The sequence below is a fragment of the Nannospalax galili genome, unplaced genomic scaffold, assembly GCF_000622305.1.
Source record: "Nannospalax galili isolate Female #2095 unplaced genomic scaffold, S.galili_v1.0 scaffold307, whole genome shotgun sequence".
In the NCBI taxonomy this organism is placed as follows: domain Eukaryota; kingdom Metazoa; phylum Chordata; class Mammalia; order Rodentia; family Spalacidae; genus Nannospalax; species Nannospalax galili.
Genome location: NW_008359625.1, coordinates 3,501,241 through 3,526,286, shown reverse-complemented (window position 1 = coordinate 3,526,286; position 25,046 = coordinate 3,501,241). Strand labels below are relative to the sequence as shown.

The 25,046-nt window shown below is 41.4% G+C and overlaps 1 protein-coding gene across 1 annotated transcript in view; it reads left to right on the top strand.

The window, feature by feature from the left end:
• The first annotated feature begins 20,987 nt into the window (after nucleotides 1-20,987).
• Nucleotides 20,988-25,046, top strand: part of Creb3l2 (cAMP responsive element binding protein 3 like 2) — a 131,134-nt gene continuing 127,075 nt past the window's right edge. The window contains exon 1 of the mRNA XM_017795695.2: nucleotides 20,988-21,447. Within this exon, the coding sequence (XP_017651184.1) occupies nucleotides 21,346-21,447 (102 nt within the window). The 5' untranslated portion in view covers nucleotides 20,988-21,345. The remainder of the gene's footprint in view (nucleotides 21,448-25,046) is intronic.

The window sequence follows — 25,046 nt, the reverse complement described above, 5'->3', positions numbered from 1 at the left end:
TTCCAATGTGGGTCAGAAGTTTTCAGACTTTCTCCTTGGGTCTGGAATCTTCTAAGAATGATTTTGGCCTCAGGAACTTGGGTGTTGGACTGACCTGAGACCCTGGCCGTGGCGGTGCCACGCAGGGATGCAAAGGCAGATGGAGTGGGAAGAAGCCCCAAGATTTCCTAGGGAGTGGATTGAGTAGCTGGGTTGTACTGGATGCAGAGGATCAGGGAGAGGCAAAGTAAGCCTCGGAGCCCCAGAAAGAGGCTGTCAGCCCCAGAAAGAGGCTGGCGGGTGTTGCAGGATCAGGGAAGTAAAGGGAGGTGAGGGCGGGGCCAGGTCCAGAAGCAGTGCTTCTAGGGCCCAGGGAAGGCACTAAGTTGGTCTGGGTGAAAAAGATCAGGAAGCAGTATTGGTTCCCTAGATGTCTGGGGCCCCAAGACTAGGGATGGCGCAGGGCCCAAACTAGGAGTAGCGAACAGCGAGGGAGATGGAAGGGTGAATGTGGCTTGGGGAGTCGAGGCGCCGAGAGCTGCGCTATAGACTTACCCCAAGAGGCCTGAGGATAGGGGTGCAGGCTAGGAGAGTTAGCCTCATATTATTTTTTTAAGGGAGTTAATGATCCTAGATCTCCTGGTGAAATTGAATCTATGCATAAAATTTCATGAAACAAATTCCAAATTCTGTGGCTCCACAACTAATATCTTTCAAATATTTATGACACAAAACTAATCTTACATTAATGCTTTTAGATAATTAAGAAGTAACATTTCTCAATGGATTTTTTGCTAAAAATTTATTACAACAAGCAAGCAAATATTCCAAGAAGGACAGTCACAGGACCCAGAGTCTATTCGACTTAACATTCACAATGATCAAGATAAAATCTAAAATTACTCTCTCAAAAATTACAGCTCAAAACAGGTAAAAGTGACTACTGTGGGTTAAATATTTGCTTCTTTTACCCCTATAAGTTGAGACCTTAACATTCACTGTGATAGTATTTAGATGGGACCTTTGGGATGATTAGGTTGGATGAGATCATTGTGGGGAGAGAGGGATTATCATAATGGGATTAGCATTTATAAAAAGAGAGTGAAAGATATTGTCTCTCTTCCTCACTCTCTGTCTACTCATCTCTCTCAATCTCCCTCTTCCTCCTCCTCACCCAGTGCATGCACTGAGGAAAATAATGCAGACTCATCTTCAAATCAGGAAAGGCCCCTATTATGAACTAAGTTAGTTGGTACCTTAATCTTGGACTTTCAGCCTCCAGAACTGTGAGAAATAAATTCCCATTGCTGAAGTAATATTGTTTGAAAGGAATGACAATGGGGGTAACTATGAGATGACTCCAATGTTGAAGTATAAAATAGAATCTCTAAGCTGCAATTAAAAATATGTTCCTTATGGTACAGAAAGCAAAACTTTAAAACTCTGTTATTTATATATTTTTTATTATTTTTATTTTATGTGTATGTTTATTGCTTGCTTGGATGTGAGTGTACCCGTGTCATGTTATAAACCTCCTCAATAAGCAACTCCAAGCTCAGATGCTATCACTGGTAATCTATTATTCAGAGAAATCTTACCTGAATGTTTTCAGAAAATGGAGAATGTGCAGCTGTCTAAATGACTTTTTTGAGTCCAGCCTATCCTAATATCAATATTTGATCAATGTATTACTGAACATTTTACTAACCAGCATCACTCATAAATATAAATGTGCAGAGTTCATTTAACACTTGAAGGTTAATTGACAGGACTCACCATTTTGGTAGAATAAAGTGGAGAAACAAGTGACTTCTTCAGTAGATGAAGGATAAGCACTTTACAGAATTCAACATTCACTTGTAACTTAAAATAAACAATAACAGGGCAGGAGAGATGGCTCCGTGGTTAAGAGCACTGGCTGCTCTTATAGAGGACCCAGGCTCGATTCCCAGCACCCACATGGCATCTAACAACCTCCCATAACTCCAATTCCAGGGGAATCTAATGCCCTCTTCTGACCACTGTGAACATTGCATGATATGGATGCACTTACAAATATGTAGGCAATACATTCATACACATAGGATAAAAATAATAAATAAAAATAAATACATTTTAAAAACTCTACAAACTAGAAATATAAAGAAGTTCCTGAAAACGATAAAGGGCATTTATAAGTCAATTTCATACTTGATGGTGAAAGGCTGAATTGTTTTCCCTAAGATTAGGAACACAAAGGCTGCATATTTCCATGACTTACCAAGACTATATTGAAAGTGCTGGTGCACTGATTGCTTTTCACATGGCTGTGACCAAACACCTGATGAGAAGCAACTTAAAGAAGGAAGGTTTATTTTGGCTTACAGTTCAAGAATGGATGCAGTCCATCATGAAGGAGAAGGCATGGTGGCAGAAGTCTGAGGCAGCTGGTCACCATGTTCCTGCAGTAAGGAAGCAGAGAGCCATGAGTGCTGCCATTCAGCTTGCTTCCTCCTTTTTATTCAGTCCAGGACCCCAGCCTGTGGGGTGATAGCACCCATATTGAAGGTGGGTCTTTTATCTCCATTAACCCAATCTAGAAACTCCCTCACAGATATGCCCAGAAGTTTGTCTTCTAGATGATTCTAGATCCTGTCAAGTTAACAATCTTAACCGCCATGCTTGGCTAATACAACATGGCTACAATAATAAATAAATAAATAATAAAATATACAAGTAAAAATCCATTTCTAGAGATGGTATGAATTGCTTACGTAGTAAATCCCAGGAAATCTATAAAAATAATTACTAAAACTAGCATGTAAATTTGGAAAAGTTACAGGATACAGGATTACTATATAAAAATCAAACAATTAGAAAATGTAAACTCAACTCATAAATTCTGTTAGAGTACCACCCTAAAATAAAAATATCTAGGAATAAAAGATACCTAAGACCACTACAACAAAAGCTACTCAACATTACTATGAGACATGGAAGATCTGAAAGTGGATAGAAAAATGTTCATGTATTGGAACAACAGCTTTTTCAGCTTCCAAGTGATCTTCAAACACAGAACTCTGTACATCATTAGGTGAGATACAAATTAAGCACTTAAAAAAATCAATGAGAGAGCTACAAATAAATTGGCCTCTTCACATGAGTCTTATTCCCAGCAATAATAGTGTAGGGGTTTTGAGAGTGACAGGACCTTTCATAGCCCAGTTGTGACCCAAAGACCTAGCATGCCAGACACAGCCCTAAAAAATTGACCTGGAACAGCGGCTCTGAGTTTGTTGTCTCATTTCAGTGAAGATTTATGACAAGGATTTTCATGGGAGTATGCAAAGCAGAAGCAGGCTTTATTAGGAATTATTACAGAAAAGTGAGAAATCAAGGAAAAGAGAGAGACACTCCCAAGAGTGGGAGGGGTTTCCAAGACACGAAAAAGCTGTTGACTTTCCTTTGTCTAGGGTTTTATAGAGCAACAGCAGAAGTTGGACAGAGGCTGAGATAATCTCTCTGGAGACTGGTTAATTCTCTGGGATATCATGGGCTGAGTTCCTGGAGGGCCATGTGCTATATGCATGTCTTCCTGGACCAACCAGGGAAAGGATCATGCATTGTGTGTGTACCGCCCACCCAGTTAGGGGTATTGCAGCCTCCCTCTGTCCATCTCTGACTTCAGCTTTGACCTTGCTATCTCCTGGCTGTTAGTCACTTGACCAGCCCTTAGACCTTGTGTCTCATGGGCTTGGGGGTGAAGCAGCCAGCCTGTCTTCACTGTCTCAGAGTCCTATCCTTCCTCTGAAAAGGATCCAGATATATGTGACCAATTAAAGCAAAGTGTCATCAACTAATGGAGCCGGATCAACTGAATGCCCACTGAGATAAAGAAGAACATTGGCTCTTATGCCTCACTATTCACAGAACTTGAGTTTGCATAGATTCCAGTTACATATGTCAAACACAAATTATTTAAGTTCTAGAAGAAAACAATGAAAAATTTGAAAACTTTGGCTAAACAATTCTTAGAACATAGCTAAGAATAATAAGGCACCTAAATTTGCTTCATCACAGTGTAAACTTTTGCTTTTAAAAAGACATTGTTAAGAAGCTCAAACAGTAGACCAGGCATGGTGGTACACACTCTATAGTTCCCACATTCAGAAGGCTGAGGCAGGAAGATCTTAAGGTTGAGGCCAGGCTGTGCAGACCCTGAAGGAAACAAACCAAACCAAACAACAACAAACAAACACACAAAACATAAAGAAAAGAAACAGTGAATGGAAGGAAAGAAAAATTAAGAAAATTACATCATGTAATACCCACCAAAATCCTGATGTTGTATTTCACAGATCTAGAAAAACTGACCCAAAAATTTATATGGAACCACAAAAGACCACAAACGACCAAACAATCCTGTGGAATAAGAACACAGCAGAGGGTATCACAACACCTGACCTCAAGTTATACTGCAGACCTACAGTGACAAAGATAGCCTGGTGCTGGCATTAAAACAGATGGTTAGACCAACATAGTAAAACAGAACAGAACAGAAGGACCCAGAAATAAACCAACAAAGCTATGGCTACCTAATTTTTTACATAGGTGCCAAAACCATGCAGTAGAATCAAGAGCCTACAGAACAAATGGCGATATCCATCTGCAGAAGAATTAGATCCAGATCATTCCACTTTACTTTCTGTGGTTGTGATAAACCACTTTGACCAAAGGCAACTTGGGGAGGAAAAGGTTTATTTAACATTATACTTCAAAGTAACAGTACATCACTGAGGAAACTCGAGCAGCAGCATGCAGAGGCAGGAACCATGGAAGGAAGGTTTGGTCTTAGGCACACATTTATCTACCTTTCTTATACAGCCCAGGCCTGTCTTCCTAGGGATGGAAGCACTCGTGGTGGGCTGGGCCCTCCTGTGTCAATTAGTGATCAAGAAAATGCCCCACAAACATGCCCACAGGCCAATTTGATGGAGGAAATTCTGCATTTGATGTTTTCTCTTCCCAAATGTGTCAAGTTGAGAAACAAGATTAGCCATCACATATGTCTTTTACCATGCTCAAACTCAAAGTGGATCAAAAGCCTTAATTTAAAACCTGAAATCTTGACTCCTAGAGGAAAATATAGGCAATACTCTTCAAGATACTGGGGTACAGGGCTGGAGAAATGAATCAGGGCTTAAGAGCACTGGCTGCGCTTGCAGAGGACAGGGGTTTGATTCCCAGCACCCACATGGCAGCTAACAACTATCTGCAACTCCAGTTCCAGGGATCTGATGCTCTCTTCTGGCCTCCACAGGTATTGCATGCATGAGATGCACTAACATACATGCAAACACTCATATACATAAAAGTAAATAGATAAAATAATTTTTAAAAAAGATATTGAGGCAGCCAGGAACTTTTTGAACAGAACTACATGAAATTGAACTTTTTGAACAGGCTACATGAAATTGAAAAGTTTCTGCACTGCAAAAGAAACTGTCAGCAAACCACACAGCCCACAGAATGAGAGAAATTCTTTGTCAGCTATACTTCAGACAGGAAGCTAATATCAAGATTCACAAAAAACTGTGAAAACTAAACACAAAAGAACAGCCAACAAACAGGTTACTAAAATGAGAGAGCAGTTCTCAAACAAAGAAACATAAATGGCCAAGAAGTATTTTTTTAAGGTGTTCAACATCCTTATTCATGAAGGAAATTAAAATCAAAATTACTTTAACATACCACCTCATCCCAGCTGGAATGGTTATCATCACGAAATCTGACAACAAATTTTGGAGAGGATATGGGGAAAGAGAAACCCTTATATACTGCTGGTCAGAGCTCAAATTAATGTAGCCATGACAGAAATCAGTTTGCAGATTCTTTAAAAAATTAAAAATAGGACTACCATGTGATCTGCCTGTACCACTCTTGAGCATATAACCCAAAGAATTCCATATGTTACCACATGGAAATATTTTCAAGTCCATTTTTTTTTGCTGCTCTATGTAAGATAGCAAGGAAATGAAATATTCATCAACAGATGAATGGATAATGAAGATGTAATATAAGTATGAATATTGTTCGGCTCTAAAGAAAAATCATGAAATTTTCAGAAAAATGGCTGGACCTAGAAAATACAATATTAAACAAAGTGACCCAAACTCAGCAAGAAAGCAAACCACATGTTCTCCCTCATATGAAGCTTAGCCTGTAATGTATACAGGTATATAGGTAAGCAGGTTTAAGTGTGGGTATAGTACAGAATTTAGAAAGGGGACCAATAGAGAATGAAAGGTGATACGGAAAGGCAGAATGTAGACCAAAGGATATACAAATTGTCAAAGGATATAAAGCTAAGTTCTTTCTGTTTTCGACTCCATCAATGATTTTTCGTTTTGTGCTGGATATGGATTTCAACATTTTTGATATCGAAGTAGTCAGAATCACAGTTGCTTTCCGTAAGAATCCAGCATATGTTATTCCTTTGAGGTCATTATTGTGAAAGTTGGGCTTTCTTTTTAATACCATTGACCATCAGAGCAACAGGAATTAGACACGACCATTCTATTCAGAAAGCTTGAGGAAGCATTTGGAATGATGTGAGTTTGAGGAGGCAGAGAGGTTTAACCTGTTATAGGCTGTTCATGATACATTCATGTGCTGAAGTATCACAAGGGGAATATCCATTAATATACATTTTTATATTATCCATTAAATAAATGCAGTTTCAATAAAACTTGAAAGGCAATACTTAGGCTTAGAGAAAATATCCATATTTCAGACAAATAACATTTATTCATAATATAGGAATATTTCTTACAATTCAGTACTATGAAATCAATCCAATAAAATGGATGAAACACCTCGGTACTTTATAAAAGGCTACAAATGTCCAATAAATACAAAAAAGATGTGAATATCATTGACCAGCAAGGAAATGAACACTAATTCTCTAACTTGAAATGTAAAATACTCAAAATCAGGAAGATTGAACATATGAATTGGGGGTAAAATACATAAAACTCATACAATCTCTTTGGAAACAGATTAGTAATCTAATAAGATGTTAAACACATACCTGCCATATAACCTCACCTTTTCACTCTATTCATGAGAAATGAAAACAAATGTCTATACAAAAACTTCTGCATCAAAGTGCATGGTAATTTTGATAGAAGCCCAACTTAGAAAACAACCCAAATGATAGCCCAGAAATGAATGGATGAAAAGACTGGTAAGTCGATGTAATGGAATACTACTTATCCATGAAAGGGAATAAACCTAGTTGATGCAAATAGCAATATAGATAAGTCTCAAAGTCATTATGCTGAGGAAAAAGAGCCAGCTAATAAAAATTAAAAATAGTACATATATATGACATGTATAATCCCATTTATATATGTATATTCCATTTATATAATTCTAGAGAGTGAATGAAAACAGTTTAATAGTTACTTAAACATAGCAATGGAAGTAAAAATGGTTTATACCACAGGAAATAGGAAAATTTGGAAGGAAATGTCTGTCATATTGATTTTTTGTGACAGTTTCATAGGACTGAACATGTGTTTGAATATGTTTAAATATGTTCAGTTTATTGTATTTTCATTTTTCTTCAATAAATCTGGGACATACAAGGGGCATTCCAATGAAAGAATTCATTTATTCACTTACCAATGCAAGAGAAAAATATGATGATTTATGTTATAGAAAAAAGCATTGGACTACATTAACCACTTGCTCATAATAAGAATTCTTAGCAAACTAAGATTTCTCAGCAGGCCAGTTTCTTAGGAAGCAGACTTAAATGTACAAAGTCTTTCCTCAGTAGCATAAAGGATTGCTTCCAGAAATACCCTGAAACACCAAAATCTTTGGATACCCAAGTTCTTTACAGAAAATAAAAGTATCTGCACACAGCACATGCACTTTTTCTGAACTTCTTAAACTAATGCTAGATTGTGAAATAAACATGGTGATGTGAATGAGAATGTCTCTCATAGGCTCCAAGTATTTGGAAACTTATTCCCCAGTTCATAGTTCATAGTGCTGTTTGGGGCTTATGGAACATTTAGGAGGTATGGCCATGTTGGAGGAACCATGTCACTGGGGTAGACTTTGAGAGTTCAAAGCCATGCATCTCTCTGGGGTAGACTTTGAGAGTTCTAAGCCATGCCCCTTTTCTCTCTCTCTCTCTCTCTCTCTCTCTCTCTCTCTCTCTCTCTTTCTTTCACTTCCCAAGTGCTGGGATAATAGGTGTGGGTGAATGACCAGGCTTGGTATTTTTGATCCTTTGTTGGCTGAACCTGGCGATGTGGAACGTGTAGATACAAACACAGTTCCACTGGACCCCTAGTCTAGGTGATTCCACTCCCAAATCCCATTTAATAATTTGCTGTCTTAGACCTCTGTACCAACTGCCACTCAGAGGAAGTTTACTGGAAAGGCTTGTAAGAATAACACTTGCAGAGGAATGAAGACTTGGCAGAACAAGAAAGTGATGTATTCTGCAGTCTCAGCTAGGGTCTCTATTGAGTCTGCAGGGCTTATGCTGCCTGTCCATATTTGTCCCAAATTAGGTGACAGGACTAGGTCTCTAAGCTCTCCTTTCATTGGGTGTGGATTTCCCCACAAGCAGAGGTGTGAACTTGAGTCAAGTGACTTTGGTGGAGAACAAGTCCTAGAGGAGGACTCCACTGAGAGCCAAGACTTCCAGCTGCATTTCTGGTGGAAGTATTTCTGTTGTGCATGACCAGCCTGAGGAGGGGTTTGGAGCAACATAAAGACATCAGCTGCAGAAGTGAACCTCTTCCAACTGCAACACAGACAAATAAAATTTACACTGTTCCTCTGAAGAATAAGATACTAAGAAGCTCTCATCTCAGATGGAAACGAGAACATTTGTTCTTACAATTTTAATTTAATAATGTTTTGGAGACACAGCTCAATGCAATAAGACGGGAAAAAAATTAAATTGTTTTAGAGTTCTTATAGCAAGATACCATAGACTAGGTGGCTGTGCCAGATAGTTTTAGTGTCAACTTGACACATCTGGTTTGAGGGAGTCTCAATTGGGGAATTACCTCCTTTGGACTGGCCTGTAGCCATGTCCATGGGGTATTTTCTTGATTATCGTGTGCTGTGGGAGGTCCCGGCCCATTGTGGGTGGTGCCACCCCTGGGCAGGTCGTTCTGTGTTGTATAAGAAAGCAGGTTCAGCATGGATGAGGAAAGCAAGCCAGTAAGCAGCATTACTCCATGACCTGTGCTTCAGCTCCTGCCTCCAGGTTCCTGCCCTGAGTTCCCACCTTGGGCTCCATCAGTGATGAACTGTGACCTAGGAGATGTAAGCTGAATAAACTCTTTCCTCCCCAAGTTGATATTGGTCAGAGTATTTTGTCACAGCAATGGAGAAATAAACTAGAACAGTGACTTAAACAACAAGCATTTATTTCTTATGCTTCTGAAGTAGCAAGTCCAAGATCAATGGTGAAGGTCCTCTTCCTAGTTTGCAGACAGCTGTCAGCTGCTTCTGTCTTTACGTGGTAGGGGAGAGAGAAGAACCAAGCTTTCTCCTTTTCTTCTTATGGGGGGCTATCTCCACCATTAGGACTATTTTCATGCCCTATGACCTCTGAGAATCTTCATCTTCAAACACTACCACATTGGATTTTAGTATGGGAACTTTTGAGGAACATAATCATTCAGTTCATAGCAAAGGTAAAAGAGTTTGAAAACAAGAAGCAAAACAGTCATATTCATGGTATAGGATTATAGGTACAGTCATATTCATGGTATAGGATTATATATGTGGAACCTGAAGGAGTCATAAAATAATAACCTGAACTGACAAGAATTTAGCACAGGTGCGAGTGGACAATGTGGGTATGCCAAAATTAGTTGTATTTCTATTCATACCAATAAGTCATAGACAAAGAAATTAAGAAAAATACCATTTAATAACCAGATAATGTTATAACATTATAAATAACATTACAAATAATATTGTAACATTAGGGATCAATTTCAAATGTAAGTAAGGGTGTTTAAAGCCTCTATTCTGAAAACTATAACATGTCGCTGAGAGAAACGGAAGCAGGTCTAACAGAGGGTGATGTAGTTCATGTTTATAAATTGGAAGACTCGCTGTCTTCAAGATGGCAACTTCCCTCAAGTTGACTTAGAGATTTAAAGGGAGTCTCAGTAAAAAATTTAAAATATGGATGATTGTACAATTTATGTGAAGATGCATAGGACCTAGAATAATCTAGGCAATTTTTTCCTTGAAGAAAAAGAGTAAAGTTAGAAGTCCTATATTACCATATTTTAAGGCCTGTTGTAATGCTATAGTAATTAAGATATCAGGCATAAGAACTTGTGGAAATGACTTCTACATTATGGACTTACTCTGGACAAATGACTTTTACCCAACCTTGTAACCAAAAAGTTAATCTTATGTTTTGAGATCATTTAACACTATCTCAGCTTGTTTATAATATACAATCTTACTAGGCCTCATGCTCCTCTTTAACCTAAACATATATCCTTAATCCCTCATGACCCCTTTGAGCCCTTGACCCAGAACAATATATGTGTGTGTGTGTGTGTGTGTGTGTGTGTGTGTACTCATTGGAACCAATGAACTAATTATTAATTATCCCATTTGTATTGCAAACAATAGATGGGACTAAATTGATAACATCTGTTTGTGCCTATGTGTGCTGCTCTAGGCCAGTAAGAGGTCAGAAAGGGCAAATTTCCTGATAGACAAATCCTTTCACTTCTCCCTTCCCCATTTTATGCTGGATATATTGTTTCGATAAAAGAAAGAGGAAGCCCTTGTTCGAAAGAAGTCTGAGAAAATTCTGAAGGAACAGGTTTTCATAGCAGTTCAGGTCCCCTCTTGGCTAAAATGGATGCTAAGTCAGGCTGCCTTTATTCAGGAATACTGTAATGTGGCCTTGTATACCACCATAAGAATAAGTAAATAAATGAGTCAATGAAATAATGTAAAGAATTGAAAGAGCGGACGGTTCAGTTCAAACTCAGCGTGGTTGGCTGCAGGTTGGAGACCCGGGAATAGCTGATGTGGTGGTTGGTGCCTGAGGCAGGCTACTTACAGGATTCCCATTTTCTTGAGGGATCTTAAGTCTTTTTCCTTAGGTCCTTGCATTGATTGGATGAGGTCCACACACATTTTAGAGAACATTATTCACAGTTTCCTGATTTAAATGTTAATTTCTTCTGAAAATACTTTCCCAGAAACATCCAAACATGATGACCAAATTTATGCTATTGATGTCTAGCCAATTGACACATAAAATCAACCATCAGAGCATGAGTGTCAATCAGTTAACAGAAGAAATAGTCTTTCAGTAGTAGAACAATTGAATAACTATGTGCAACAAAAACAATGACTAACTCACAGCATGCAAAAAGTTGAATTTGAGATGGCCATAGACCAAAATGTGATAGCTAAAATTATAAAGCTTCTTGCAGAAGCAAGATAAGGATTTCAATACCTAGCGGTAAGCAAAGATTTCTTAGGAACCAAAAACTATTAACTTTAAATGAATAATTGACAAATTGAACTTGAGTAATTTCAAACTCACCATAAATCAGCAGTAAGTGAAAAGGTAAACCAGACACTGGTAGAAAATCATCATGCAACAAGTTACAATGTGTATACGCATTGGCAAGGACTTATGAAGGACAATACATCAGTAACAAGAAGGATAAATATCCCGTTTAAAGTGGTCAAAAGTTTGAAGATGTACATCAAAGAGAAATATGCTGAGGCCCTGGGGAGATGGTTTAGTTGGTAAAGTGCTTGCTGTGCAAGCATGAAGACCTGAGTTCAGATTCCCAGCATCCATGTAAAAGCCAGGGATGGCGGACATATATACAACCCCAGTTTTATGGGCAGAGACAGGAAGATCCCAGGGGTTTGCCAGCCAGCCAGCTAGTTGTAAAAGTGAGTTTCATGTTCACAAAGAGACCCTGTCTCAAAAAATAAGGTGGAGGATAATAGAGGAAGACACTTGATAGTATATTGACCTCTGGCCTCCCTGGGTGCACACACAGGCAGTGTACCCATACACACTTGTGCACCATACACATGAGCCACATATACTTACACACATACACAAAATAAAAGAGCATGTCTAAATGGTCAGTAAATGCGTGGAAAGTTGTACAGCGTCATTAGTCATCTGATTAATGCAAATTCAAACCAGAAGTACACACTCACCTGGTGAAATACAATTCAAAACTGTCAACAGCAGGTGCTCAGGAAGATGGAGAGCAAGTAAAACTTATTGTGCTGAGGACAGTATAAAATGGTACAGCCACTTTGAGAAGTGGTGCTCCAGAGAAAGCTGTGCGTGCATAACAAGTCCATACCTCGGTGATATATTCAAGAGAAATGTGTGCATTATTTCCACAAAAAGGCTTACATGCGGGTATTTAGGGGAAGCTTGAATGATCTAATAGCTTTAAATTGGAAGCAACTTCAAGTTCATCTGTAAGAGCATGGATGAACAATGTTCTATATAGATAAGAGAAAAGAACAAAGGACAGATATAGTCATCTCTTCATGGATTCTGCCTATTTGTTAAGATTTGCTTGTAACTGCAAAGCCAATACTCTCGATGTTTGTAGGGTGATTTGTGGACATGCATGAATGGACAAAGCTTCTGACCTGTGGCATATGGCTCAGGTGAAGGCAACTGAGGCTTTGGGCTCCGTCTTCCTGTTCCGGTTTTTATGCTGAAAATGGGTTACTTTCATTGTTTATTTTGTGCTGCATTTCTCACATTTTTTCTGCTTTTTATTGGTGATTTCGCTGCTTGAAATGGACTCCAAGTGAAGTGATAAAGATTCACATAGTATAGGGAGGCTGTGATGTGAAAATATACTAAATATGCTGACTTTAAACAAAAACACATCAATTCGGGCTTTGTTTATATGTACTGATAAACTGATAGGTGTTGTATACAGTTCGTTATTTGTTTGAATTGATCAGATGATGAAACTGTTGTTGCCAAAGACTCCCAGGAACGAACCTAACTCCTCTTTAGGCACACTAGTTCAGTATTGGTTCATTCTGCATTTGTGGTGATGTTATAGACCACGCTACTGTGAAGAATGATATTCAACTGTGCGGACAATATGGATAGACGTAAATACTCGAGAGGAATCCATTTATGTCGTGTTCAAAAACAGGCGAGTGTAATCGTAGAGGCCAGTGCAGCAGTGGCCTCTGGGAAAATGCTGGCTGGAAAACACCATGAGGACGCTCCTTGGGTTGGTAGAAAGGTTCTGCATCTTCACCTGAAAGTTGGTCTTTAAGACAAGGAGAGAATTGGTTACAAAAGCGTCTTTGGGTTTGCTAGCTGCATTGTTCCTCTATAGCCACAGGGTGGTAGTGTTGCAGAGATGACTGAAATCAGGACTGAAATTGGAGTTACTGCTCAGACGTGCGTTTGCTTAGATGCTGATTGTGTTTTCTCTCCACCCTTAAGGCGTCTCCACCAGCTTCTCCTCCGACCCTGCGTAATCATCCTAAATCCTGGGGTGAGACCTACATCGTCCTAAGGCAAAAACAGTAGCACTGCATAGTACAGACCCGTGGCCTGTCTACACAGGCGCTGGTCACCATCTCGGTTTCCTCTTCCCACCTGCCCCTCCTGATGCACTTCTAGACCATGTTTTGAGCACCGGATGCCCAGAGCCTATCAAATGCAGCCACCTGAGCCGAACTTGCATTCCACAGGGGAAGTTCAAAAGAAAAGAAAGCCTATGATGTCATGTCCCATCTGTTACCGGAAGTTAAGCCTAGAAATGGACGAAATGCTTATTCACAGGCGACTGTAAGGTGCTTCAGTCTCTGGTTCTGGTTGAACAAGAACGCAACGGGCCTGTACTGGAGGCCTCAGGGATTGTCAAGAGCTCTTGTTAAACGAGGACAGCAACGTGCAGAGGTGAGCACGAAAATCAATGGCCAAACTTCCCTGTATTTTGTGTATTTGTAGATGATTTATGAACATCATAAAAAGTACTGAAAGCTGCATCCAGGCTGTCAACACCATTGACCTGGGGTGGGCACAGGGTGATCAACAATGGAAAAACCTTCACTAAGATTCATGTTTAACAACATGGATAGCCTTTTAGTTTCTTTTAAGCTATATATAATGTGTGGAACATCTGTATGTGTTTATAGCTACACACATACCATATTTGTATATATAAATCTATCTTTTGTGTGTGTAGTGTACACACATGTGTATGCATGTTCATATGATGTGGTCATATGTGTGTGTGGGTGTCTGTCTGTGTGTGCATGTGCATGTCCTCATGGGTAGAGGCCAGGGGCATCTTCTTCCATCACTCTCCATTACATTTACTGAAGCAGCATCTCTACCTGAACCTGGTGCTAGCAGACTGGGCCAGCCTAGATAGCCAGAGAGCCTCTGCTAGTCTCTACCCACCAGCAGTCTCCACTGAGGCCTAGGCATGCACGTCTTCGGCTCTTTACAGCTCATAGGGCACACTTCAAAGATTCGCAGTAGCTCTCCTTATCTCTTCCTGAGGAATTAGAGGTTAAGATTGCAATTAATCTTTTTATGGCACATACTACCTACCTGGCCAACATCATTACCATATGAATTCCAAGTTAAGCATATCCCTTTTTTGATCACTTTACTATCTGAAAGTATATTATTTGGGGTTTTTTTGTTTTGTTTTTTTGGTTTTTGATAAAACCATCACAGCCTTAAAATTGAGACTCGTGGGGCTAGAGAAATGGTCCAGTGGCTAAGAGCACTGGCTCCTCTTGGGACCCAGGTTCAGTTCCTAGCACCCACATGGCTACTAACAACCATTCTAAATGCCAGTACCAGGAGATCTAACACCTAATGCCACTGTGCAGGCACAGCACACATATGTGCACTTACCTGTGTGCAGGCAAGACACCCATGCGCATAAAATAAAAATAAATAAATCAAAAGTAAATTTTTAATGAGGCTGGCTCATGTTTGACTCTATCCCAATGTTGAAAAAATGTATTATACTGAAGACTGTCATATGCTGGGTGTGATGGCGTGTGCCTATAGTTCCAGCTACACTGGAAGTTGAGGCAGAAGGAGCACCTGAGCCCAAGGGTTCCAATTTGGCAAGACTCCATGCCAATGAAACAAAACAAATCAAAACAGTTAAAACAGGAAGGATGAAAAGAGAGGGAAAGGCAAGCGTGGTCAAAATTTACATCCATCCAAAGAAGAAGCCTAACATTGAAAGGAAATTTCCTAAAGATGGCAGGAAGCAGGACCACTGAGAAGCAAAACAGGTGCATCTTCAGAATTCATTGAGACAACGTTCAGAGTTGAGATGGGGTTTGGTAAACTAAAAGGAAAAGTTCGTCAAACTGGAAGGGGAAAAGTGATCACAAAGAACAGAGTTCTTAAAAATCCAGATCTGTCTGTGCAGCCACAAAGGGTTTCAATCAGGAGGACCAGGGGGCTGTATTTGGAGAACTGAGCAAGTGCTTGCGGAGATGCATTTTTGAATGAACATGAGGGACTTCATTTGGAAGTAGTCATTGTATATGAAATTAGTTAAGGACATGCTGCAGAGAAAAGAAGGAGACACATAACAGAGCATGCTGTGGGAAGACACAGGCACACCAGGGGAGGAGGCATGTAATGATGGAAGCAGAAATTAGTGGTGCAGCTGCAAGCCACGGGATGCTGGGGCTGACAGCCACCAAGTGCTAGGAAGAGGCAAGGAAGGACTCTACCCAGCCACTTTGACGTTGAAGCTTAGCCTCCAAATCTATGAGACAATAAACTTCTGTAGTTGTATGCCATCAAGTTTGTGGTACTTGCTAGTGGCAGCTCTCCACTGATACAACAGGCACCTGCTAACATGATGGCACTTGCTCTTGCCTGCCCCTCCCCTTAGCTTGGTAGAGACAGACCATTGACTGCCTTGCACCAAATTCCTTACAATTTCCCTTGGGAAATCCAAGACTTCCAAGCTTGTGTTGTGTACTAGAGTCAGGGTATGGCCCTCTTCTTTTTCCTCTTCATTCTCCTCTTCCTCTTCTTAATATCTATCATCTATCTATCTATCATCTATCTATCCTCTATCTATCTATCTATCTATCTATCTATCTATCTATCTATCTATCTATCTATCTATCTATCTATCTATCTATCTATCTATCTATCTATCTATCTATCTATCTATCTATCTATCTATCTATCTATCTATCTATCTATCTATCTATCTATCTATCTATCTATCTATCTATCTATCTATCTATCTATCTATCTATCTATCTATCTATCTATCTATCTATCTATCTATCTATCTATCTATCTATCTATCTATCATCTATCTCTATCTATGTGTGTGCAAGCAACAGTACACATGTGGAGGTCAGAGGACAACTTGAAGGAGTCAGTTCTCTCCTTCTACCACATGGGTTCCAGGGATTGAACTCAGGTCATCAGGCTTGGTTGCCCTCTGAGCCATTTCACAAGCTGCTTTTTATTTTTCTTATTATTTTGCACAGCATTTCCATATTGGCTTAGGTTAATTTCTCTTTCCTCCAAGTAACAAAGGTAATGGGCTTGCCACTAAACTCCAATTCATCACTAGCTAGAGTGAATTACCTGAAAAGATTATAGTTGAGGAGCTCTTTGGGATGACTCAGCAGGTAAAGGTACTTTTCACCAAGTCTGAAGACCTGAGTTCGATCTCTAGTGCCCACATGGTGGAAGGAGGAACTGTCTCCTGCAAGTTGTCCTCTGACCTCCACATGTGTCATATAGCACATACAACTGCTCCCCCCAACATGCACATGTGCACAATAAATAAAGAAATGTAAAGGGAAAAAGACATTGTAGCTATGGAAGAAGAAACAGTATCTTCCTGAACATCACCAACTTCAGTTTCTTGGCAGCTGTGATACTGCCCTTGGCTGTTTTCAGGTCAGAGGTCAGCTCTAACTGCAGGAATGCTTGAGAAACATGAAGCTGGAATGTGACTTTTTCCTTGTTGGTTTTCAAGTTTTCAGTCTTGGACTGAACATGATCTTCTTTCTCTCATCAGGCTAGATGGATGACAGAGCCTATTTATTTCAATAAGAGATTCTTATACCTAGACAAATGTGCACAAATGTTGTCTTGAGTTTTCCAGGTATTTAACCAATTCTTTTAGATAAAATTTGATAAATTAAAATGTATTCTGGCTAATCAAATACAAAGAGTGCTGCTGAATGGGGTTAGGTCAACTTGGAAAGTAGATTTTATCCTCATGACGTGGGCATCTGTCAGGTGCCAATTCTGGATACAACTCAGTGGCTGAAGATGAAAGAAAAGAAAGGAGAGCAAATTTTCAAATAGTTTGGCACAAAATGATGCCAGGGGGAATTGGAAAAGTATCTCATTGGCTCATACATCGGTTTGGTTTGGGGATGATACGTAGTCTTACCTTCCAGTCATTCAGGTGATAGTTACCTATTGATAACAGAGAAGTGACCAAGCACAGTGGCTTCTAGAGGATGCCAGAGAGGCTGGGAAAAGGTTCAACTGTATTGCCTAGTCCTGAGAATGAGTGGGAAAGGAAAATACATCAGTATTCAAGATGGGATAGGCTGATGAGAAAGAAGTCTTGTGTGCAGGTCAAAGAAAAACCATGTATGAAATGAAGAAGGCTGAAAAAATTCACTGCGGGGAAATTATGATGCTATCATTAAGGTACACATAAATTTAACCAAGTCATTCATAATGCTGATGGCCATGTTACCTATTATACAAAGGAAAAACTTCATGGCTTAAAACCTTGTATTTATTTATTTATTTATTTATTTATCTAGGTCTTTTTGAGACAGGGTCTCCCTGTAGTCCCAGCTATCCTGGAACTCGCTATGTAGACCAGGCTGGCCTCGAACTCACAGAGATCCACCTGCCTCTGCCTCCCAAGTGCTGGGATTAAAGGTGTATGCCACTACACCTGGCTGTATTTCTTACCTCATAGAACCTGTGAGTTGGGAATCTGAGCAGGGCTCAGGTGGGTGCTGTGGCTTGGGTTTCTCCCAGGCTGTAGCCTTTTGCAGGCTTATCTGGAGGAGGGCCTGCATACAAAGGTTTGGCACATTCAGTTGCTCATGGAGTTTCCTGACTGGTAGCTGAGCACCTGCCTCAGTTCCTGGCTACACTGGCCTCTCAGCTTACAGCATGGTGGCTGGCTTTCCTCAGCGAGCAAGAAAGAGTGGAAAAGAGCAAGCAGGCCAGGCATCTTTTTAATGTCCCTTCATTTTTGCCCACACTGAAGAGGAGGAATACAGCCAAGGGTTCTGATACCAGAAAGTGGGACCACTAGAGGACATTGTGGAAGATGCCTACCACCGGGGCATTGCTAGATCAGACTTTGTTGAAGATGGTTATGTTTGGTAGAGAAATGTTTCTGCTCCTACAAGGAGAATATGTGTTTCTATCTTCACTTGAATGCTATGCTAAAAACAAATGGCTTTTTAAAATATTTTATTTGTTATTATTTTTTATATGTGTATGGGTGCATTGCCTACATATACGTAAGTGTACCCATGCTGTGCAATGCCCACAGAGCTCAGAAGAGAGTGTCGGATCCCCTGGAACTGGAGTTATGGACAGTTGTTAGCCACTATGTGGGTGCTAGGAATTGCACCCAGATCCTCTGCAAGAGCAGCCAGTGCTCTTAACTGCTGAGTCATCTCTCAGGCCCACAAATAGGTTTTTTTTAAGGTTGAAAGAGTGATTTACAAAAAAGATGTGGTGAAGGAAGCTAAGAGATTGGAAAAGAAAATCCAAGGGCTTAAGAGAAAATGATTATGTAAGAAAGGTGTGTACTCAAGAGCTTCTATTTAAACATTAAAATAATCTCAAAGATCCCAGCTTAGACAAATAATCTTTTGCATGAAAAACTTCTGCTTAAAGACATTTGACCATCCTCAGCCAGCACCCCCCCAAAATGCTTTCAAGGGAACAAAACAATACCTAATACTCGAATGTCCCATTGCAAGAAGAATCTAGAGCCACAGAATCTCATATATATATATATATATATTTAATGTTTTATTAATTTTATTTTATGTGTATGAGTGTATTGCCTGCATGTATGTAAGTGCAACCATGTTGTGCAATACCTGAGGAGGTCAGAAGAGGGTGTTGGAACCCTTGGAACTGGAGTTATGGACAGCTGTTAGCTGCCATGTGGGTGCTGGGAATTGAACCTGGGTCATCTGCAAGAGCAGCCAGTGCTCTTAACTGCTGAGCCATCTCTCCAGCCCCCCTGAGTCTCCTTTAATTTAAGACAGCCAAACTATAGTCAAATAAAGGCTGTTGCCATCAAAGGAAAACCCAAAAAGGAGGAAATACCATCGCACTGGGGAAAGCTTCATAGAACAAGCCGTTTGTGGTCTCTTTTCTCAGTGCCTTTTCCCGCCACTCCCTGGGAGGTGCAACTTCCTGCCAGCCACCAAAATACCTGCTTTCTCCTGGAGCCGGAGAGATGGCTCAGTGGTTAAGGGCACTGGTTACTCTTGTAGAGGACCTGGGTTTGGTTCTCTACACATGGCAGCTAACAGCCATCTGTAACTCCAGTTTCAGGGGATCTGAGCCCTCTTCTGTCCTCTGTGGGCATTGCATGACATGATGGTATACTTAAATATATACAGGCAATACACTCATACACATAGAATAAAAATAATAAATTTTTTATTTTAAAATACCTGCTTTTCCCTAAGACCCTTCCATCTGGATGGTGTGCAAATGTCACCCATCCCAAAGGAACTTCTCTGACCGGTATATGAAATAGCATCCATCTGTCCACCCTCTTATTCTGCTTTTATTTTTCTTGACAGCAATGGCTGCTTTCCAAGACTTACACTGCATGTTTCCTTTTTATCTCATTGCCTGACACCTCCACTGGGAATAAAAGCTCTATGAGCCAGGCATGGGTGGCACATGCCTATAATCCCAGCTCTGGGGGGTGGAAGCAGGATGATCAGTTCTAGGCCAGCCTTAGCCATAGAGTGAGGTTGAGGACAGCCTGGGCTACATGCAACCCCGTCTCAAAAACAAAACAAGGGCCTGAGAGATGACTCAGGTTAAAGGCACTTGCTTCCAAGCCTGATAATCTTAGTTCGATCCTTGGAACTCACATGGTGGTAGGACAGAACCGACTCTCGCAACTTGTCCTCAGACAGACACGCGCGCGCGCGCGTACACACACACACACACACACACACACGTAATAAAACAAGACAAAAAACAACAAAACCCCATGAATTGAACTTTAACTCATTTTCTGCAGGATTTGGAAAAGCAGGTCATTGGGTCTTATTATTATTAATTAATGTCTGCTGAGTGAAACCCATAAAATCACGTAGGAAACAAACACTGACAGTGTGATAGAAATATGTTAATACAAATTCATGTGTAATGGTAACGTGTACATTCTCGTATATGTAATTCATTTCTTTAAAAATCCAGAGAGACTCAAGCGGTTTAATCTAGTTGGAAATGTGGGCAGCACTTAAATCTGCCCGGTTTCTCTAAGGAAATCCCGCAGCAGCAAATCTCGCTGCCCTACAGCACGTACTGGCAAAATTAGAGCTCTCAGGGAGGTGACTGTGCGTGCCCTCCCTCTTTTATAAAAATGTATTCTTGTCGCTACTTGATTGGCTAGCCCTCCCAGCTCCCCCTTTCCCATTGGTCTATGTCTCAGTCCATCACTTCCAGACCCTTGCATCCTATTGGTCCGCCGCTGCTCTCCGGCGGGAGGCGTTCCCCAGTGACGGCAAAGAAGTTCCCCGCCCACATTCCGGGGCCAGGGCGGAGTCTTCCCGAGACTCTACCTTTGGGGGCGGGACATGGTAGAGAAATAGACTTCTGATTGGGTATGTTTGGTGACACTGGTATCCTATTGGTCATTGGCCTGGAAGGAGGTGGGGTTGCTTGTGGGTCCGGGAGCTGAGTTCTAGAACCCAGGGGAGTCTCAAAGTTTGTCTGGAGCAGTCGTGGGAAGTGGGCTTATTGCGAAAGGATTTTCTTGGGATGCGAGCCGGTTTCTTACCTTCCTTTCGGATGCCCAGCCGGGTTTAACCGCTGCAGCCCCGGGTCAGAGCCCAGCACGGCTTGTCCCCACGCCCTTCCCCCGGGATTCTCTGATCTGCGAGGACTCGCGTCGGGGAACCCTCTGCGGGTCTCTGTCGGGGTCCTGGCCAAGTGCACAGCCCTTCGCACGCTCGTACACGCACACACCGAGGGAGGCGGCTCAGAGGGGCCCCCTCCTTCCTCAGCATCCTCGGCCCAGCGCGGCGCCCACCACCATGGAGGTGCTGGAGAGCGGGGAGCAGAGCGTCCTGCAGTGGGACCGCAAGCTGAGCGAGCTGTCAGAGCCCGGGGACACCGAGGCCCTCATGTACCACACGGTGAGGACCCGGAGGCCCGGACAGGGTGGCTTTGGAAAGAAAGGCTGTGTTGTCACCAGCTGGAGACCTGGGAACTGGGAGGCAGTACCAAAAGGTCTGGGGACGGGAAGTATTTTCCATCAGAGAAAATGAAGGCTCTCAGCTGGTCCCTTGAAACTTTCTACAGAGCAGTGACCTTTTGTATTCCAAAGAAATTGATACCATTTTCCTATACGTAGCTCCATTTCCTATTGCTAACGGTACTGTAATGCTAGGGAGGGGGGTGTGTTTTGAGAATAACGCCTCCGCCCAGTTTTCTGTATTGATTTTTGTGGGAAGATTTGTAAAAAACAAACAAAAATGTGGGTAAGCTAATGTACCATTTTCCTGCCGTCCGTCCGTCCGTTCTCTCTCTCTCTCTCTCTCTCTCTCTCTCTCTCTCTCTCTCTCTCTCCCCCCTTTCCTCTGCCCCTTTACTGTCTTGTTTAGATCTTAAAATGAGTGTTGGAAAGCCTTTCTCCACACTGGAGGAAGGCCCCTTTATTTGGCTGCTTCAACTGTACAGCCAAGAAATCCGCTTCCTCCCTCTTCAGAGGAAATACGGGGAGAAGTACGGAAAATCTGAGGCAGATGAATATTTCAGAGAGGCTTTGGGGGGAGGTGGGACAGCTCACCAGTTCCGTTGGTCTCTCCGAGACCTCTTTGGAGACACAGCTGTCACAGAGCAAATCCGTTTAAAGTTGTCACTTTCAACTTTTTGATATTAAATTTGCAAAAGGAATTTTTTTTTCAGATCGCTAGCGCCAGTCACGTGGCTTTGTTCAAGATCCCTTGGAAGTTTTGTAATGAAAGGGAGAGAAAGAGAGAGAAAAGCACCAACTAACAGGAAAGGAGAGGCTTGACTGCTTTCCCTTCTTGGTTAATGGGGTCAGTACCAGGATATTTGAAACTTTTGCAAAATGGCCTGCAGGCTCCACCTAGTTGCCCTTTGCTGCCGGCTGACTTTATTTAAGGAAAAGGGAGGGGGCTCCCTGCTGCTTCCCACAGGGGCGTTTGTTTGTGGTGGCTGAGAAAGACTGGTTTTAAAAGGAGAAGAAGAAGCCATGTGTAGGGCTGAGAGGGAGTGGCAGTTCACTCTGGGGCAAAAGCCAGATGTTGAGCCCAATCCCTATTGTCCAGCCTTTGCTCACTGTCTGTTCGGAGGAAACCATGTGGGCTGCCTTCGGGTTGGGGGCCCAGATAGACTTCCTGTCCTCGGGAAAGAGCCTGGAGCATACTGAGCCACAACATCTTCTGACTGTTGGGGCCTCCAGATGTTCCCACTGGCGTGAGCTACAGCTTGACCCTAAGTGCAAAAGCATCTTTTTCTCTTTTGTTCTTCAGTATCACTATCTCCTCCAGCAGCTGCAGAGCCATAGTTTTGGGGCTGGTTTTTAGTGAGTGGGATGGAATCCAAAGACACCTCTGTTGCCAGATCCATGTCTCACACTGAGGTCCCAGGCTGGGCTTTGGGATGCTACCTGAGACTGACTCCAGGAGGGAAAGCTTGGCTTGGCTCCAGTGAATCTCTTTATGTATTTGGGGTTTGAGACCTTGCATTCCTGTTGATATTAACAACTCAGGTTTTCTGTGTCCTTGTGGTAAAGCAGTAATGTGGGATTATTTTTCTGCCAATCTTTTAAAATGACTGTTAGTTTCTCCAGACAAGTGTTTCACTTTGGAACAGTTCACATCTACAAAAAGCCACCTCTTATCGCAGCAAGTGACTGCAGTGTGAGTCTATAAATTAGTCCTGAACGAGACATAGATAACTGGATCAGATTCCTGTGAACTGAGGCAGGTTTGGTAGCCATTAGAAAATAGGTCCCTTTTTGCATCTGCTTCATGAGCTCAGTTGGATGTCCAAGCACAGAGCTGGTTGTTACTGTGAATTGTCCATGGTGGGAGAGGGGCTGAGTCCCCATGTGTACAAAACCATTGTCTGATTTTATCATATATTCATTCAAAGGTATTCTTTCACTGGATATTTACTGAGTATCTTCCATATGCCAAACACTATTCTAAGCACTTGGAATACATAATGAACAAAAATAGATTTAAAAAAAAATCCCAACCCTGAGTAGCTTATGTTCTTTGTGTGTGTTTGCAAATATGTAGGAAAAAAAATAAAGGATAAATGATGAACGTAATAGAGAAGTTAGCAGTTTAGTAAGCTAGACACTATCAGCCTTATAAAAAAAAAGTCAAAGTAGAAAGGTGTCACCGGGATAGCGACCTGAAGGCAGAGGAAGGGCAAAGGATGGGATGGAACTGATGGTCAGAGCCTCTGAACAGGGATTTGAAAGAGGTGAGTTGAGAGTTTTAGCTGAGCAGCAGGGAAAGCCAGGGCACTGACTGGTTGTCAGAAAGTGGGACACCTTTGACGTGAACCTATGGTAACATCATCTTCTGTTTTAGGTTGCCTTGCCTTGGTGAGTCATTTTATTTGTAAATACAGCTACTTCCGGGATGCAGGTACCTGTTTTGGGAATGATCTGGTAAAACTTTCTGAGTACAGGGAGAGGAGAACCTGGGGATAGGAGTTAGATGACAGGTTGTGAATTGGGAAAATGCTAAGTAAGGGATAATGATAGCTATGGTCCTTACCCCAAAGAGACGGCCTCTGGTATGTACCTGCTCTGGTGCAGTTCCCCAGATTCCACTTTTGGTTGAATGTTCTCTTTCTACCTTCTTCGTGCATGTGCATGTGCACTTGTGTGCACGCATATGGAGGCCAGAATACAATCTTGGGTATTCTTTCCTAGGCAACGTCCACCCTTTTGTTTTGAGACAGGGTCTCTTACTGTCTTGGATCTTGCCATGTAGTCTAGTGAGCCCCAGGTATCTGTGTCTATCTCCCCAGCCAGGGCTGGGATTACAAACGTATGCCACCAGGCCTGGCTGGTTTTTTTTGTTTGTTTGTTTTTTTAATTTATGTTCTAGTGATTGAACTCAGGTCCTTATATCTTGAAAGGCAAGCACTTTATGGACTGAGCTATCTCCCCTGCCCTATGTTACCATCTTAAAATTCTTAATAATTTTTGGAAAAGAGCCTCATATTTTTTGTTGTGCAAGGGTTTCCCTAAATTATGTTAAAAGACAGCATGTTTATTCCTTTACTCAAATGATGCCATTTTTCCCTCTTCATGACCCATGAGAGAGTTCTTTATTTTTAAATTTTATTGAGAGAGAGAGAGAGAGAGAGAGAGAGAATTTGTGTGGAGATTAGAAGACAAATTTTAAGAGTTGGTTTTCTTTTCATCATGAATTCCGGGGATTGAACTCAGATCCTCAGGTTTATGCAGTAAGTGCTTTTACCTGCTGAGCCATCTCGCTGACCTGAGCACGTCTTTTTGAGTCTCATTTTACATATACACAAGCAAACTGAGGCTTGATGCATTTAAGCATCTCCTGGGGCTTGGACCTGCCTGATTCCAAAGCCTATTATGCTGTAGGTTACAAAATTCTGACTTGAAGAGAAGTATCTGATTAAGAGGTTGGGAGAGAATGATAGGGTTACAGAAACTGCTGATCTCCAACTCAACTAATGCTTAACTGGGGCTGAGATGCCTTCCCAAGAT